This window comes from Haliotis rubra, unplaced genomic scaffold (genome assembly GCF_003918875.1).
Source record: "Haliotis rubra isolate DU_JTF1 unplaced genomic scaffold, ASM391887v1 Scf137, whole genome shotgun sequence".
Classification (NCBI taxonomy): domain Eukaryota; kingdom Metazoa; phylum Mollusca; class Gastropoda; order Lepetellida; family Haliotidae; genus Haliotis; species Haliotis rubra.
Window position 1 is genome coordinate 1,506,373 of NW_025765303.1, and position 16,625 is coordinate 1,522,997.

At 42.2% G+C, this 16,625-nt stretch overlaps 1 protein-coding gene across 1 annotated transcript; it reads right to left on the minus strand.

The window, feature by feature from the left end:
* Positions 1-910: 910 nt before the first annotated feature.
* Positions 911-10,194, minus strand: LOC124268262 (sialin-like). The gene is given in 11 exon segments (XM_046703296.1): positions 911-1,114; positions 1,116-1,160; positions 1,768-1,858; positions 2,836-2,986; positions 4,341-4,473; positions 5,202-5,351; positions 7,102-7,232; positions 8,020-8,115; positions 8,660-8,747; positions 9,226-9,459; positions 9,950-10,194. Coding segments are annotated over 11 exon segments (1,458 nt in total). The 5' UTR covers positions 10,148-10,194; the 3' UTR covers positions 911-973.
* Positions 10,195-16,625: the final 6,431 nt, after the last annotated feature.

Genomic DNA, 16,625 nt, shown 5'->3' on the forward strand with positions numbered 1-16,625 from the left:
ATGCTCACAAGGTCAAGCAGTTTTACCCGGCATATAAAATGGAACACAAACAGTTATTATTAATATAAAAACAGTTTTATAGGTGATAATACTAGAATATTTAATGATTTGGTGAATCATTGTGATATTAGTCATATTCGGGGTTTCTTCTTACTATGGACTTACACGTGGCGGCAGGTAAGATCGCTTGGCGATTATTCCCCTCGAATTAGCAGTCTTCCACCTGTATACAATAAAGATTTATTTAGTCCATTACGCTGAGAGCTTTTTCACTGTCCCTCCTCAATTCGGACATTTGACATGTTTTTTCGTTGCAATGTTCACTTTTAAAGTACATGTAGTGTACGTGGCATAACCCTATACTAACACAATGTTCAATGGAGTCCAATGTTTCTCCGACTGCAACATTACCGGAATATTGGTAGGAGTAGAAATAAACTACATGTAGAGTGCTAGGCCTACTTTTCCAACATTAAAAATAACAAGGATCACGAAGTACTTCACAGGTAGCACTTTTTGATGGCTGGCTTATCAAAGTATTTATGTTTATAAACGAACATAGATGCAGCGGCGACTTGAATTGAATAAAATTACCATGCAAAGGACCCGTGAAGATCTGGGGTAGAATAGGTCTTCAGCAACCCGTGCTTGCCACAAAAGGCGACTATGCTTGTCGTTAGAGGCGACTAACGGGATCGGGTGGTCAGGCTCGCTGACTTGGTTGACACATGTCATCGGTTCCCATATGCGCAGATCGATGCTCATACTGTTGATCAGTGGATTGTCTGGTTCAGACTCGATTATTACAGACCGCCGCCATATAGCTGGAATATTGTTGAGTGCGGCGTAAAACTAAACTCACTCACCCATGCAAAGTGAATGTGAAAAGTAAGTAAGAAAAGTAAGGAGTAATGAGGCAAATGTTTATTATACTAAACTTGTTATCTGAATACTTCATAATAATATCTGTATATCATGGTTGTGATTTAGGGGAGTAGATGACGCGGTAGGTGCTGGAGTGCTCTCCCGCCGTCCTGTCTCCGGCCTCTCTCGCCCAAGACTGGACCTCCCCCTTAGCAAACGCTAGAAACATGATGGAACCCATGACAGAAAAGTGCTGCACAGACGTAGAAGACATTCTGCCATTCTTCTGCCGTTTTCTGAACAAATAACAGGGAAAGGATTATAAACACAAACCTATTTTTCTTCAATATGTACCAAGTTTTAGATGTTTCTTCATAATCTCAGAGGCGATGGTAGCGTTATTGGTTAAACTAGGCTGGTTCTACTCCCCACATGGGTACAATGTGTGAAGGCCATTCCTGGCGTCCCTGGCCATGATATTGCAGGGGCATTGCAGAAGGCGACGTAAACCATACTCATCCATGATTTCATGTATGTTAAAACTCATACAATGTGACTAATACGTATGCTCTCTGAGGACAATATGGCCTACCAAAGAAGAGAAAGCATAAAGTAGTCAACCACGCGCCACCCCCAACCTTATACGTTTATAAGCAGGGGCAGAGCCAGGATTTTGGTTGGGGTGCGGAAGTGGGGTTGCACATAGATTGTTCAAAGTTTAGGGGGAAATGCTCCTCTGGGCAAATGTCCGGGAGATGGGGGCGGGGGCCGATGGATCCGCCCCTTATAAGACGCAATACCAAGTTCTTAAAAGTGACCATTATGATTTGATGTGTATAAAGTGACACTATTGCGAACATGTACTGTAACGCTGTGTTAAAACGGAAGATATGTATGACTTACATTTGGAGTTAACGTCCCTGCCACGAGCGGAGCAACCATTCCAGGGACTGTAGCCACAGTGTTCGTTATGCCATACAATACACCTGCGTGTCTGAAACAGTATCATACACATGTACAGTGTTGCAATTAAGCGCCTGTCCGTGACAGGTAGTTGTCGTGTCGGGCCAGTAGTTTCATGTTTGTATGGTCCTAATGATCTACAGGAATTGTCCGTGTCCGCTTTAGCTGCGGCCTTTTTTAAATGATCCCCTGGGCCCTGTTTCACAAAACTCTTGTTGCCTAAGATCTCGTTACTTTCCTCGTAGCATTCCTACCTCCTACACTCAGGTATGAATCTCCCGAAACCTTCAGCCAGACCACAGGGCTGGTTAGATGTAAAACTTGCCAGCCCTGACCAAACCTTACCTGCCGACAAAATATCTTCATATACATGTCTAAATTTTAACTCGACCGTCGGGAAGGTGAATTTGAGAATCGGTTAGTCCGTGTTGAAAATAACGCGTCCTGGGTGGTCGGGCAGGCGGGTACTTCGAACGTTGCTATACTGTAACATTGACTTACGATAGTCGTAGCGATACGAGAGCTTTGTGACACGGGGCCCTGGAGAGTGTGTGAGTGTCTGCAGCTTCTGAACTCTCCGGGTAGTGGTGGTTGTCTGACAGTGTCCCAAGCACCGTCATGTGGCTTTGTGTATTCTGTGAGGTACTTTTAAGGGCCCTTTGTTAGTTCCCATTGAACTTATTAATGTCGTTAGAGGCATTGGTCAGCATTGGCTATTATTTGACAACGTGTCATTTTTATTACCTGATGCTGCAATCATATACTCAGTATTCCAGAAAATTCAACGGCGGGATGTTTTTATTTAATCTCGGTATGACAACATAGTGATTGTTAACGTGCAGCGTTCCTCGTCGCTGGGGACGACGACATGAAATAAACTGGATCTAACCACGCGTTCAGTTTCTCTCACAGTAAGCACAGGTTAACGATGAACCCTTCTGATCTGTAATCATTCAATTTCATGTTTAATTTTATTTACCTGCGGTGTTGATTTTAACGTGTACCAACCTGGGAGCGATGTCAACATGGTTAACTGGAAACCCAGCTCGGGTGACTCCGGTACCACCGACAGCAAAGCACAACAGCACGACGGCGATATGGCGGAACTCACACGTCACGAAGCTGGCACCAATAAGGAAGGATCCGATAGTCGAAAATGCTGAAATGTTTAATGTACATCGGTTTCCTAGGTCACATTACGTGTATAGTACACTGTAAATGTGTAAACAGTTGATGCCCGACAGGAGTAATGCTGTGTGGGTCAGGTAGTTGATGCCTGACAGGAGTAATGCGGTGTGGGTCAGGCAGTTGATGCCTGACAGGAGTAATGCTGTGTGGGTCAGCCAATAAGTGCGTACTATTTGCATGCAAATTCTGTGAATGAAGGACCCTATTAAAAGCACACTACTTTCATTTTCGCGGACGACCTGTGAAGATCCGGGGTAGAATAGGTTTTCAGCAACCCATGCTAGCCACAAAGGCCCCTATGCTGTCGTAAGAGGCGACTAACGGGATCGGGTGGTCAGGCTCGCTGACTTGGTTGACACATGTCATCGTATCCTAATTGCGCAGATCGATGTTTATGCTGTTGATCACTGGATTGAGTGGTCCAGACTTGATTGTTTACAGGTTGCCGCCATATAGCTGGAATATTGTTGAGTGCGGCGTAAAACTAAACTCACTCACTCACTCAGTTTCGCGAACACCTGGTGTCATCACTGAGTTTTCCTTTCCTACAAACTTCACAGCTATTTTGCCTAAAGGCTATATGGAATTTTTCGAAGACTGGATATTGTCTGGCATCAATGTTTATGTTTTACCTTCATGACTTAGTGGATGTTAGTGAATAACATTTTAAGGAATGACCCCGACTGGATCTAAATCACACTAAATTGTCTGCGATAGGACACATAAAAGTAAATATGATACTGTGAGTAATGAAAACAACATTAACAAAATCTTGGCTTAATTGATGAGAAGCAATTAGACACCACCTCCATCTCTTATGGGATACACGGGGCGGTGGGGTAGTCTAGTGGTTAAAGCGTTGTCTCGTCACGCCGAAGACCCGGGTTCGAATCCCAACATGGGTACAATGAGTGAAGCCCATTTCTGGTGTCCCACGCCGTGATGTTGCTGGAATATTGCTAAAAGCGGCGTAAAACCAAACTCAGTCAGTATGGGATACACGGACTGTGGGGTAGCCAAGTGATTGAAGCGTTCGCTCGCCTTGCCGAAGACCTGGGTTCGATTTCTCATATTGGGTACAATGTGTGAAGCCCATTTCCCGTGTCTTGCCGGAATAATGCAAGATACGGGATATACCAAACGATGTATTCTGGACCCCTTCACCCATCAAAATATTTTCGGGGAGCTCTAGGTATTATGTCACGATATGGCCGAAATACTGCCGATGTGACTAAAATTCCTAATTCACTCACTCACTCTAGGTATTAGAATATGTCCAGTTCACTACTACTTGTATTACGACATAATCACAAATGGTCACTCACCCACCACAACCATGATCTTTCTCACTGTAACTGTAGCCAGACCTACTCTTGACCGCAGGCTATCTGCTACGTGGCCTGCTATAATGCTGGTGACGGCAGCGCACAGGTAGGGTACAGCCGACAGACTTCCATTCTGAGGGAAAGAGTCACGTAATTAGGGTCCTTTCCACGCTTGTTTTCACCATGGTTCTTGATTTGCAACACAAAATTATCTTAGATCCTGACGACACCGGCATTTTACTGCTTGCTTAAATGTTTATCCTTTGTTTGTCTACTTCTGGACATTTGTGTCTCTATCTACTTGGACCTAAGGACGTACCTTACAACACATTTGTTTTCATTATACTTCTTAATTAAACAACATTGCCCTATTGTTTCCTAACACTTGCGTGCAAGAACATATTGCTACCTGTTTCTGTTTATCCTCTCCTGCATCTGGACAAGGAAAACTAAGCTCAACACATGCAATCAAATGCAATATCCTACTTTTACTAGATTGAACCATACGCCACCGTTTAATTTCGAGCAAACAACTGACTTGTCTTTGCATGTGTTTGTGACGAATGCAACCATTGTAACAGGATACGCTTCACTTTTGGCGAACATCTGGTGTCATCGCTGCTTGACAGTAGTTTATAAACACATGCTCACGATACTGACATATTCGTACAAATGACTCAACTCTAAGCCGAGATTTCTTATGATTATATAGACGGTTTTGTCAATGTCAAGTTACAAGGTCGATGTCGCAAAAATCGGAAACCACGGATTATATTCAGAGATTCTATACATATAATCTAACAAGGGACTAAACTCTGCAATTTGACGTTCGTGTCTCCTTCAAGAAGAGAAATAAAATACCTGTTTAATGTCAAAGTTGAGCACTTCCTTCATAAATGTTGGCAGTCCCGTTAACAGTGTGTAGTTGGACCAGTTGTGGCATACGTGCGTCACAACAATTGCCCAAACAGGGGCGGAAGTAAATATGGCACGCCAGGGTGTGGATGTGTTCTGAAAAATTTATACAAAATTGTTCTGAAAATTCTACACTTAAGGTTAAAAAATCCCGTAGAATTGAATTTTGTTTCAAATGTATGTCGAAATGATATATTATAATAGTATCATCTCACAAATAACATGTCTGGTGAAAGTATTGAAAGAAAGAATTCCAAATCATTTGAAAACTGTCCGGAATACTCAGATCCGGATTGAAGACGTGCATGATTAATAATGAAACAAAAAGTGTACTGTGACGAGTTAAGTACAAAATATTCTCTAGAACTTGACACTCTCGTACAAATTTTGAACCTTAATAATATACATATTTTAATGGCAATAAATCACTTGCCTCTCTTAATATCCATCTTAGATGTTAAAAATTAAATGTTTTAGAAAAAAATAAGTTATTAGACTCTATATTAAGGAATTTATGTTGAATAACATATTGTATATTAAGTTAATATTCAAACACTCTGATTCCCAATTGTGCAGATCGATGCTCATGCTGTTGATCACTGGATTGTCTGGTCGATTATTTCGGACCGCCTCCATATAGCTGGATATTGCTGAGTGCGGCGTAAAACTAAACTTACTCACTCACTCACTCAAAACACTCTGTAGTAGGCCACACATTCTTATTACTTGGTTTATGGATCCGCCGACCGTAATTTTTGATAAAGTGGAAAAAAATAAAAATAAAATCCAAATGAATAATGTAAATCTACTTTACTGAAATCGACTTTCTGTAGCGAATTTAGCATTGTTGCAAATCCTATTATAATGGGAAATGAGAACACCTGAATGGCTGATGGCATATTCTATCTTACCTGGGGTGAAAGCCACTTAGGGGCAAAAAATCTGAAATAGCATGTTTTTTACCACCTACCGGCACGAATATAGCAGTTAAAAATTCGTTAACCAAGTAATAAAACAGTGTTGCCGTAAGAACAAAATATTTTACTCCAGTCACTCATGCTTGGCACTCCTATGCTATCATATATGGCTTATAAGCTTAGATTTGATGCATTTCTTGATAAAGCAACCACGTGACAAAGTCAGAACAGTTACCCCGCTGTACAGAGCGACTATGTTGTACCATGGTTGATGTCTTTGCTTCCGGGGGCGGTGGGGTAGCCTAGTGGTTAAAGCGTTGGCTCGTCACGCCGAAGACCCGGGTTCGAATCCCCACAAGGGTACAAGTGTGAAGCCCATTTCTGGTGTTCCCCGCCGTGATGTTGCTGGAATATGGCTAAAAGCGGCGTAAAACCAAATTCAGTCAGTCAGTCAGTCCTTGCTTCTGACAGTCGGACGCAGCTGAAATCTTCAGGCTAGCTATTATCGAAGCGTTCGTAGCCCTACGAACTTCTTAAGCCCATTCTTAACACATTGGCTACGATCAAAGATAAGAATTCTTAAGGCTATGAACGTTTCGAGAATCAGGGACGTATTGTCTGGTCCGGATTCGATCATTTACAAGAGGACGTTATATACTGAGAGAACAAAATAAGGGATCGCATAAAATTTCACATCTTAAGCACGTCAAACATAACAGTCTTGACTCGTTGTTTTCAGTTTAAATAAAGAAAGTCAGTATCGAGTATGTCCCTCACGTGCTCTCGCAACTGTCTGGCAACGTCTGTGCATACTTCCAATCAAGTAAGATATCATTCTCAAAGATATATGCGACCCTTTATTTTTCCTTCAGTATTTATCTGTGGTGCAACCGATTAGGACGTAAAGCATCTAACAAACATAGCCTTACCTGCACGTTTGTTTTGTAACCGATCTCTGTTTCAATGTATTCCAGCTCGGCGTTTGATATACGTGAACTGTCTCTCGGAGAGTCTGCCGTCAACAGAAACCACAAGACAACCCACACGAGGGTTCCAGCACCTGCAAGGGGCCACAGGAGAGAACGTTTGCGGCATGGTGTGAAGGTATTGTTTGCACTTACTTAACCATTTCTCATCGATGGAGACTGAAAGTCTTCACAATAACTTTGTATCAATGTACTACCCAAAATGATATAGTACTTTACAAGAAATATTCAAATAAATGAAGGTCCTCTGTGCCTTCTCGGGAACAAACGATGCATTTTGCTGTAGACTTTAACATACAAGTGTAATATGAATGCAGAGATCAGAGAAGCAATTTGACGTTTTACTATTGTGTGGCATCATCGTTGCATTGTTTATTGATGATCTTTCAATCATCATTCTATATCAGAAAATATGAATGTTCAACAAATAGTTCGACGGGTACCAATAGTATACCCGCAACAATATTAATACATGAATTATTTTTTAAATAATATGTGACTAATCGTGGACGATTCTTTTAAATTTGAGAAAAATGTATTTCAGTACCAAGATGAGAAAATACTCTGACTTGTGGATAAGGCGAATTCAGATTTTACTCTTGTCCCTACCGAGTATTGTTTCGGTCGAGATAATCTGCAATGAAGCGCTTCACTGGCGAATGGATAACCTAGTGGGTAAAGCGTTTGTTCGTCACGCCGAGGACCCGGGTTCGATTCCAAAGTCAATCAAGCAATCAATCAATCAGAGCTTCAAGGCTTTTCAAAATATCGTACCGTATCTTGCAGGATTCGGTGATAATTTATTTTTACATGAGAAACCACTCTGGTATCAGCGACACAGTCGTTCTTCTTTTCACTCACCAAACACGTAAAATATTGAGCCCCATCCGTTGTCAAATCCATATGCACACAGGTATCCCGATAGAGCAAAACCGGCTATCGTTCCCATCGCAGGCCCTGTGGAGAAAGGTAATATGGTGACGTACCAAACATACATAAATATAATTTTTAAACAAATACTGGGAAAAAGCAGGTCATACGGATGTCAATATGATTAGTGCATGAATGTCCGCTGTCTACATGTTTTGTACAGGGGTGGCAGGGTTGCCGATTGGTTGACGCATTCGCTCGTCACGCCGAAGACCAGAGTTCCATTCCTCACATGGGTACACTATACAGAGGACATTTCCAAATTTATCACAGTCAGTAGTGAACTGATGTCCGATTGTGACTTTCAGGTGAAGAATTGCCCTGCCTTTCCATGTATTTGTGCCGATGCCAACGGCAGTAGCAGGATATGCTCGGCTTTTTACTTGAGAGTGATGATTAATATACTCATTTATGTGATACAGCCACTCGCATACGTAAGCTCGCATTTAGGTAAAACCATCCCAGGTTACACCCATTTCACCTGACCTGATTTGCAGAATTATATGTTTAAAATCTGGAACAGTAAGAGGGGTTTGGATAGGTAAGGTTAAACTACAAAATGTCCACGTACCTGCCATGCAGAATGTTATCAACTTGCTTCTCTCCAGAGGAGGGGCCCAGCGGCCCCACATTGACTGCATGTTGGGGAAGGTGACCCCCTGTAAATAAACCAGATCTTGTGAGATACCAATAATCTTCCTGTTAAATGTACATGCTGGATCATATAGCAATGTGGTGCTCTTGTGTAGCCATTGGTTAAAGCATTCGCTCGTAACTTCGAAGGCCAGGGATCGATGCCGCACATGGGTACAGCATGTGAAGCATATTTCTGTTATTGTTGGATTATTGCTAAAAGCGGCGAAAAACAATATTCACTCACTTTATCGACATAAGGAAGCGACATACATTTAAATGCGCCATGCCATATGGCATTAACAGATTGGTGTTACAAACAGGTGGTTTTCGTTCATCCTTCGCTTCAGATAAATATATGTATTTCAGTATTTTACATTTTTTCAGAAATAAGCACGAAGTACCCAGATACATGGGTAAGAACATATTATTTCGCAGAACGTTAATGCACACGCACACACACTCGCACACGCACATGTAAATGGTTTAGTACTCGAAACCTACCGCCGCCAGCCCAACCAGGAAGCGAAGCACATACACGAGGGCCAGGCTGGTCCTCGCTGCAACAGGGGTTAAGATTGTGAACAACCCAAGTAGGAAGAAGGCAAGCCCCCAAACCCTCCTGCCTCCGTATCGCCCAGCCAGCCACCCTCCGGGAATTTGCATGATGATATACCCGTAAAAATACATAGCCAGGACCCGTGATCGGGTGGGTTTGTCCCAGTCAAATTCTTCTCTCTGCAAGCACACAAACAAGAAAAATGATCATTGACCATGCATTCCATGTGTCCAAGAAATATCGGTTCGGTTTTATCGGGCGATCGGAACTGGTTGTTTGTTTGTTTGTTTGTTTTTGTTGTGTGTTGTTGTTTTTATCAGCGTTTCATATTTACATCGCGGCTAGGGTAGAGGAGTGGGTGGGGCAGGGAGCACCATAAATTGTCTCCCATGTTGTTGGGATTTGAGACTTGGCTTACCCCTTGAGAGGCTTGTGAAAGGTTAGCGCAAAATTCTTTTTGTCGATTTATGTGATATAGGCTTGTAAACAGAGCATTTAAATGAAATGTTGGCACATATTTAGAAGCCAGAATTTAGAATTCTCAACGGAATGAAGGCATGTATACTTCATTGGCACATATCAATTGCTTACTAGTATATTGCAACAAAACGGTAACCTTGAATTATGTGCCATCAATAACATAATTGGTATTTGCAAGTCTCGTTTTACCGTGGCTGTTCTAGAAATTGATGTGTCCTGCCTTGCGCATGTGTCGTCTTCAATATGGTTCTCCGGAAGTGCTTGATTCGGCCATGACACGTCGTCCCCAAGCCGTGTTTGATTCAACGACAGACTCCCATTTCCTGATCTGACCATACAGATGATAGCAACACTCATGTTGACTCGTGTCGCGTACAGGAAGAACATTCCAAAGAAGCTGATGTACGCCAGGATCCATCTTCTTGAGCAGATACATGGCACTGAAACATTTAAAATACCATGAACTGAAGACAGTTTTGGTCCACAAGATGTGAAGGAACAGTTTCTAGATACATGAATGACCATTAGACTTGTTTCGTTTGCCCTCGTACACTTGAGGAAAACAATTATTAAACAATTAGGGGTACAATGGGTCTAAAATACTCATTTAGAGGCCTTGGTTGAAGCACTTTGGGGTTTTTTTTACATTGGATTGTTTTTCTTGTATATTAAAATAGTGTGGTAATTTATGGTGAAAGGGGTTTTCTTGGATCACGAATGTGATCACAGTTGTATTTCTTGAAGTTGAAAAAAATCACTCTTCATTTTTACCATGCTTGTGCTCTTGAACATGCCAAAAAGAAACCTGTAAGAAAGTGTAACAAAGATATGGACAAGTTATTTCATCATGTCTGACCATTTGAAAATCCGATTATCATTTAACCCTCCTCAGTTACTTGTAGGTTCGAATGCCTAATATTTTATAAAGAAGTCAAAACTGTACAATGTTTGGGGGTTTCATTTACCTTAGTGATTGGACCCCCCTGATGGACGGATTCGGACGCAGATTTGACGCCTAGTTTTAATTGTTCTCATCACTGTCGTAGTTAAGGGTATCGGGTGGTCATGTTTGATCTTAAATAACGAATTATGTCGAATAGATCCTACGATGCCACACAATTAGCAACGTCACTGATCTTGACCGCCCGAACCATACGTCGCGCCTCCCGTTGGACAAGAGTGGTATTTAGAATAATATGTTTGGGGGTTTGTTGTACTCTTACTGTCACCAAGAGACGTGTGTGTATGTGGGTGCGCGCGCGTTCGTAGGTTTGTGTATTTTTATTTACTTTCATCTTTCATTTTTCATTTTTTTTTTTGGGGGGGGGGATTTGATTTGATTTTTTTGGTGTGTGTGTGGGTGAGGTGGTGGTGGTGGTTGTTTTTCTTCTGTTTGGGGGTGTTTGTTGTTGGTGCTTGAATTTGGGGTAGTGGGTATCCATATTGAAAGGACGAATATTTGACACGATAATAAAGGGTTATTGCATCAGCGCTGGCTTAAAAATCACCTTACATGATGGCTGATGCTCCTATAGTTGGCGTCACTGGCGGAACGCCGTCCTGGTATACATCATCACAAAGTATTTCATGCACATATGTTTATTATATAGTCGCAATTGTACATTTGACTCCGCTTTCAGCCCATATTACTATGAACTTTGTCGGTTTTCATACTGGACATAATTGCCAGGTCCTCGTTGATGCTGACAACATCAACGTGCTACACAACACGTCATTACTTTTCATTGTTATAATCCAAACATTTGTGTAAACTCTTGTGCATGTTTCCCAACTGTGTAGACTGATGGTCAAGTGTTGATCACTGGCCATGGATTGTCTGGTCAGACTCGATTATTTACATACCGCCGCCATATGACTGGAATATTTTTTAGTGCCGCGTCAAACACTAAACGAACAAACCCCTGTCAATGATACTAGGCAACATCATATCATACAGATTGTACAACTGGCCAAATTAAAACCGCCAGGTAAAGTCCGTTTGATTTCATTTGAGACCGATGAATTGTTCACAAACTCTAATAATTGCAGGTGTGCGAGTTGCACGTGTGAAATCGAAATTTCACTACACACACTTGTTCATTACGTGGCGACCGCCTCCGTGGTGTAGTGGTTAGAGCGTCCGCCCGGAGAGCGGAAGGTCGCGGGTTCGATCCCTGATCGCGTCATACCAAAAGACGTTCAAATATGGTACTTGTTGGTCCCTGCCTGGCGCTCGGCATTAATGCGTATAACAAGGACTGGTCGGCTCGGAGTCAGTATAATGTGTCTGAGTGGGGTATTCATGCTTCACTGCGGCGTGGTATCTCAGTGGGCTAGCACTATAAAACCAGCTTAAGTCTGGGCTAGTACCAGCAGCCGCACATACACATACACACGCATGCACGTCGTCATATGAGCGAAATATTCTCAAGCACGACGTTAAACCCAATTTCACCTCACCTCACCTCATTACGTGGCTGTTCTACCAGCAAGTGGTCCCCCCTCGTAAAAAAATAGCGAAATGATCGTATGTAAAACAACTTTTTTTATTCGGGTGTCAAAATTATGACACAAATCATCGGTATTGGTATGTCGTTTTCATGTGACTGTGCAGAATTTGGTTTTGTTGCAATTATTAGATTTTGTTTAAGTGAGCAATTCATAGGTCTCAAATGAAATCAAACGGATTGAACTCAACAATTAAAAGACAGCACTTACCCCCTCTGTACGCCTCCGTTCTGTTCATCTTAAATAATATCGTGAAGCCGTTCAAGCAATGTTGTGACACTTATGACCCAAGCTTCCCCTACTTTGGACTAAAGGGTAATTATGCCTAGACACGCGTACGTATAGTGCTGAATTCCGCTGACTGTTCTATCACTTCATACCTGTTAAGTAGGGTAGGGGATGTGAATATTATTAAAGGGTCCTATGCAGCAAAAAGTAATCCTTGTAACGTATATCAAACATTGTTTCAAAGTAATATGCACGACTAATGTCTATACGTTTATACAATGTTGACAATGGCATTGTGTAATCAGTGTTTATACACTTTCCATAATCGTAAATATTTACGACAAATCCCACATCCTCAACGATTTCGACTATATCGTGAGAATGTATTTAGGAATCACTATCAAACAGTGACGATACCAGGTGTTTGCACAAAGGTTAGCGGATCCTGCCCCACCGAAAGCACCTGTCACACACAACTGCCACGGCTAGTCAATTGTTAAAAAACACGAAAACGTAAAATACAAGTCAAAAGAGGGAATTGCATCGCACATCATTTTTTGCTCTGATGCGTCAATTCTGGAAATACCTTCCACATGTCTTCCATAAAATCTTTACTGAGTCCTTGAATGTAGTGGCCCGTGATCCGGCGTAGAATAGGTCTTCAGCAACTTGTCGTAAGAGGGGACTAACGGGATCGGGTGGTCAGGCTCGCTGACTTGGTTGACACATGTCATCGGTTCCCAATATCGCAGATCGATGCTCATGCTGTTGGTCACCGGATTGTCTGGTCCAGACTCGATTATTTACAGACCGCCGCCATACAGCTGGAATATTGTTTAGCGCGGCGTCAAACTAAACGAACAAACCCTGTCAATGATACTAGGCAACATCATATCATACAGATTGTACAAACTGGCCAAATTAAACCGCCAGGTAAAGTCCGTTTGATTTCATTTGAGACCGATGAATTGTTCACAAACTCTAATAATTGCAGGTGTGCGAGTTGCACGTGTGAAATCGAAATTTCACTACACACACTTGTTCATTACGTGGCGACCGCCTCCGTGGTGTAGTGGTTAGAGCGTCCGCCCGGAGAGCGGAAGGTCGCGGGTTCGATCCCTGATCGCGTCATACCAAAAGACGTTCAAATATGGTACTTGTTGGTCCCTGCCTGGCGCTCGGCATTAATGCGTATAACAAGGACTGGTCGGCTCGGAGTCAGTATAATGTGTCTGAGTGGGGTATTCATGCTTCACTGCGGCGTGGTATCTCAGTGGGCTAGCACTATAAAACCAGCTTAAGTCTGGGCTAGTACCAGCAGCCGCACATACACATACACGCATGCACGTCGTCATATGAGCGAAATATTCTCAAGCACGACGTTAAACCCAATTTCACCTCACCTCACCTCATTACGTGGCTGTTCTACCAGCAAGTGGTCCCCCCTCGTAAAAAAATAGCGAAATGATCGTATGTAAAACAACTTTTTTTATTCGGGTGTCAAAATTATGACACAAATCATCGGTATTGGTATGTCGTTTTCATGTGACTGTGCAGAATTTGGTTTTGTTGCAATTATTAGATTTTGTTTAAGTGAGCAATTCATAGGTCTCAAATGAAATCAAACGGATTGAACTCAACAATTAAAAGACAGCACTTACCCCCTCTGTACGCCTCCGTTCTGTTCATCTTAAATAATATCGTGAAGACGTTCAAGCAATGTTGTGACACTTATGACCCAAGCTTCCCCTACTTTGGACTAAAGGGTAATTATGCCTAGACACGCGTACGTATAGTGCTGAATTCTGCTGACTGTTCTATCACTTCATACCTGTTAAGTAGGGTAGGGGATGTGAATATTATTAAAAGGTCCTATGCACCAAAAAGTAATCCTTGTAACGTATATCAAACATTGTTTCAAAAGTAATATGCACACGACTAATGTCTATACGTTTATACAATGTTGACAATGGCATTGTGTAATCAGTGTTTATACACTTTCCATAATCGTAAATATTTACGACAAATCCCACATCCTCAACGATTTCGACTATATCGTGAGAATGTATTTAGGAATCACTATCAAACAGTGACGATACCAGGTGTTTGCACAAAGGTTAGCGGATCCTGCCCCACCGAAAGCACCTGTCACACACAACTGCCACGGCTAGTCAATTGTTAAAAAACACGAAAACGTAAAATACAAGTCAAAAGAGGGAATTGCATCGCACATCATTTTTTGCTCTGATGCGTCAATTCTGGAAATACCTTCCACATGTCTTCCATAAAATCTTTACTGAGTCCTTGAATGTAGTGGCCCGTGATCCGGCGTAGAATAGGTCTTCAGCAACTTGTCGTAAGAGGGGACTAACGGGATCGGGTGGTCAGGCTCGCTGACTTGGTTGACACATGTCATCGGTTCCCAATATCGCAGATCGATGCTCATGCTGTTGGTCACCGGGTTGTCTGGTCCATACTCGATTATTTACAGACCGCCGCCATACAGCTGGAATATTGTTGAGCGCGGCGTAAAACTAAACTCACTCACTCCAACAACTTCTGAGCATGATTCGTATGGCGCTCTTTAAAACTTTGGTAAAAAGGGCATGCTCGATTGTTCCTCAAAAGTTCTGAATGGTAAACACCTGTACATAACTGTTGCAATATTGTACAACATAAAATCACCTTTTCTTGTTGAAATCATCCCTCTAGTCTTGTCGATTGTCACTCTGAAACTGAAATTTCGTCCGTGGGTGCACAAAGAGGTGATGGGTTTCAACAGTATTTGATTTGAATAGCTTCGGGGAGTGAGTGAGTGAGTGAGAATGGTTAACACCGCTTTTAGCAATATTCCAGCAACATCACGGCGGGGGACACAAGAAATGAGCTTCACATAATGTACCCATATGGGGAATCGAACCCGGGTCGTCGGCTTGACGTGCCAACGCTTTAACCACAAGGCTACCCCACCGCCCCTCGATTGATTGAAACCGTCAGTCCCGTATGTTTGATGATTGGGGGTTGATTTGACGTGATCAGAGATGTCAGATTTGCTGTGAGTGACGGAAGTATGATGTTCTTTCACACGTGTGTGAATGGGTCGGCATGTTTCCATCGTCTATGTCCAAAACCACAGTACATTTTATAAATAACACATTTCGCATAAATAATACATGTTATGAATAATGCATTTCGCATTAATGTTGTTGACGGTTGATGGTTTTCTTCCATTGTCATGAAGAAGGTTTTTGAGGCTGGAGGAAGAGGAGGTGGTATGCTTGTTATTTTAGGATTCTGCTGATTTGATGTGATGGTTTGCCAATGTAGTGAGACCTTCCATATGTTTATTGGGTATAAAACCATCTTATAGCAAAAATACATGGAATTATCATGAAACAGTCCTCCCATTATCAGAAATTTGCGGGCCGCTGCCAATGATATTGGACCGCTCAACCTTAACGACGGACCACTATCAATTCTGTTGTCAAGTGACGTCATAGTGGGTGCGTGGGCTTACGGTTCATTCGACATTAATTGGCTTTCGACTGGCAGATATTCTGGGTCAAACAAGTCAAAGCAACCCGAATTCCCGCTTTAAATAGCGGTAATATTGGCTTTCTTGTTGGTGCTAACCTTAACAATTGCACTATTAATGCTGTTGATGGACCAAAACCGAACACTGACATAGTTTGACATGTTATGGTCTTGTCAAAGGCCAAGGTCGAATATCGTCACTTTCTGTTGTGACGCCACTTGAATTGTTCGATGACGTAATTGCATTCGGGCAGTCAACCCCGTCAGAAGTTGATTTGGGTAAACTTACAGTCAAATTCCTTCATTGTTTCCTTTTTCTTTTCAACACAAATTCCATGTAATTTAGCAATAATAAGGGTAATGCTATTTTTGAGGGCATTATCATTTGCAGAAGCCCTCGGTCTTTTTCAACTGCCCTCCTTCGTCGGGCAGTTAATGGAAGACCTCGGGCTTCTGCAAATGATAATGCCCTCAAAAATAGCATTACCCTTATATTAGAGCGCAGGTTACAAATCAGTTGAAGTCTTGGATGGGTGTCCGTGACTGGCACCATGACTGGTTTCTAGGACTTCAGTCCTGCCCTACAACAAAGCAC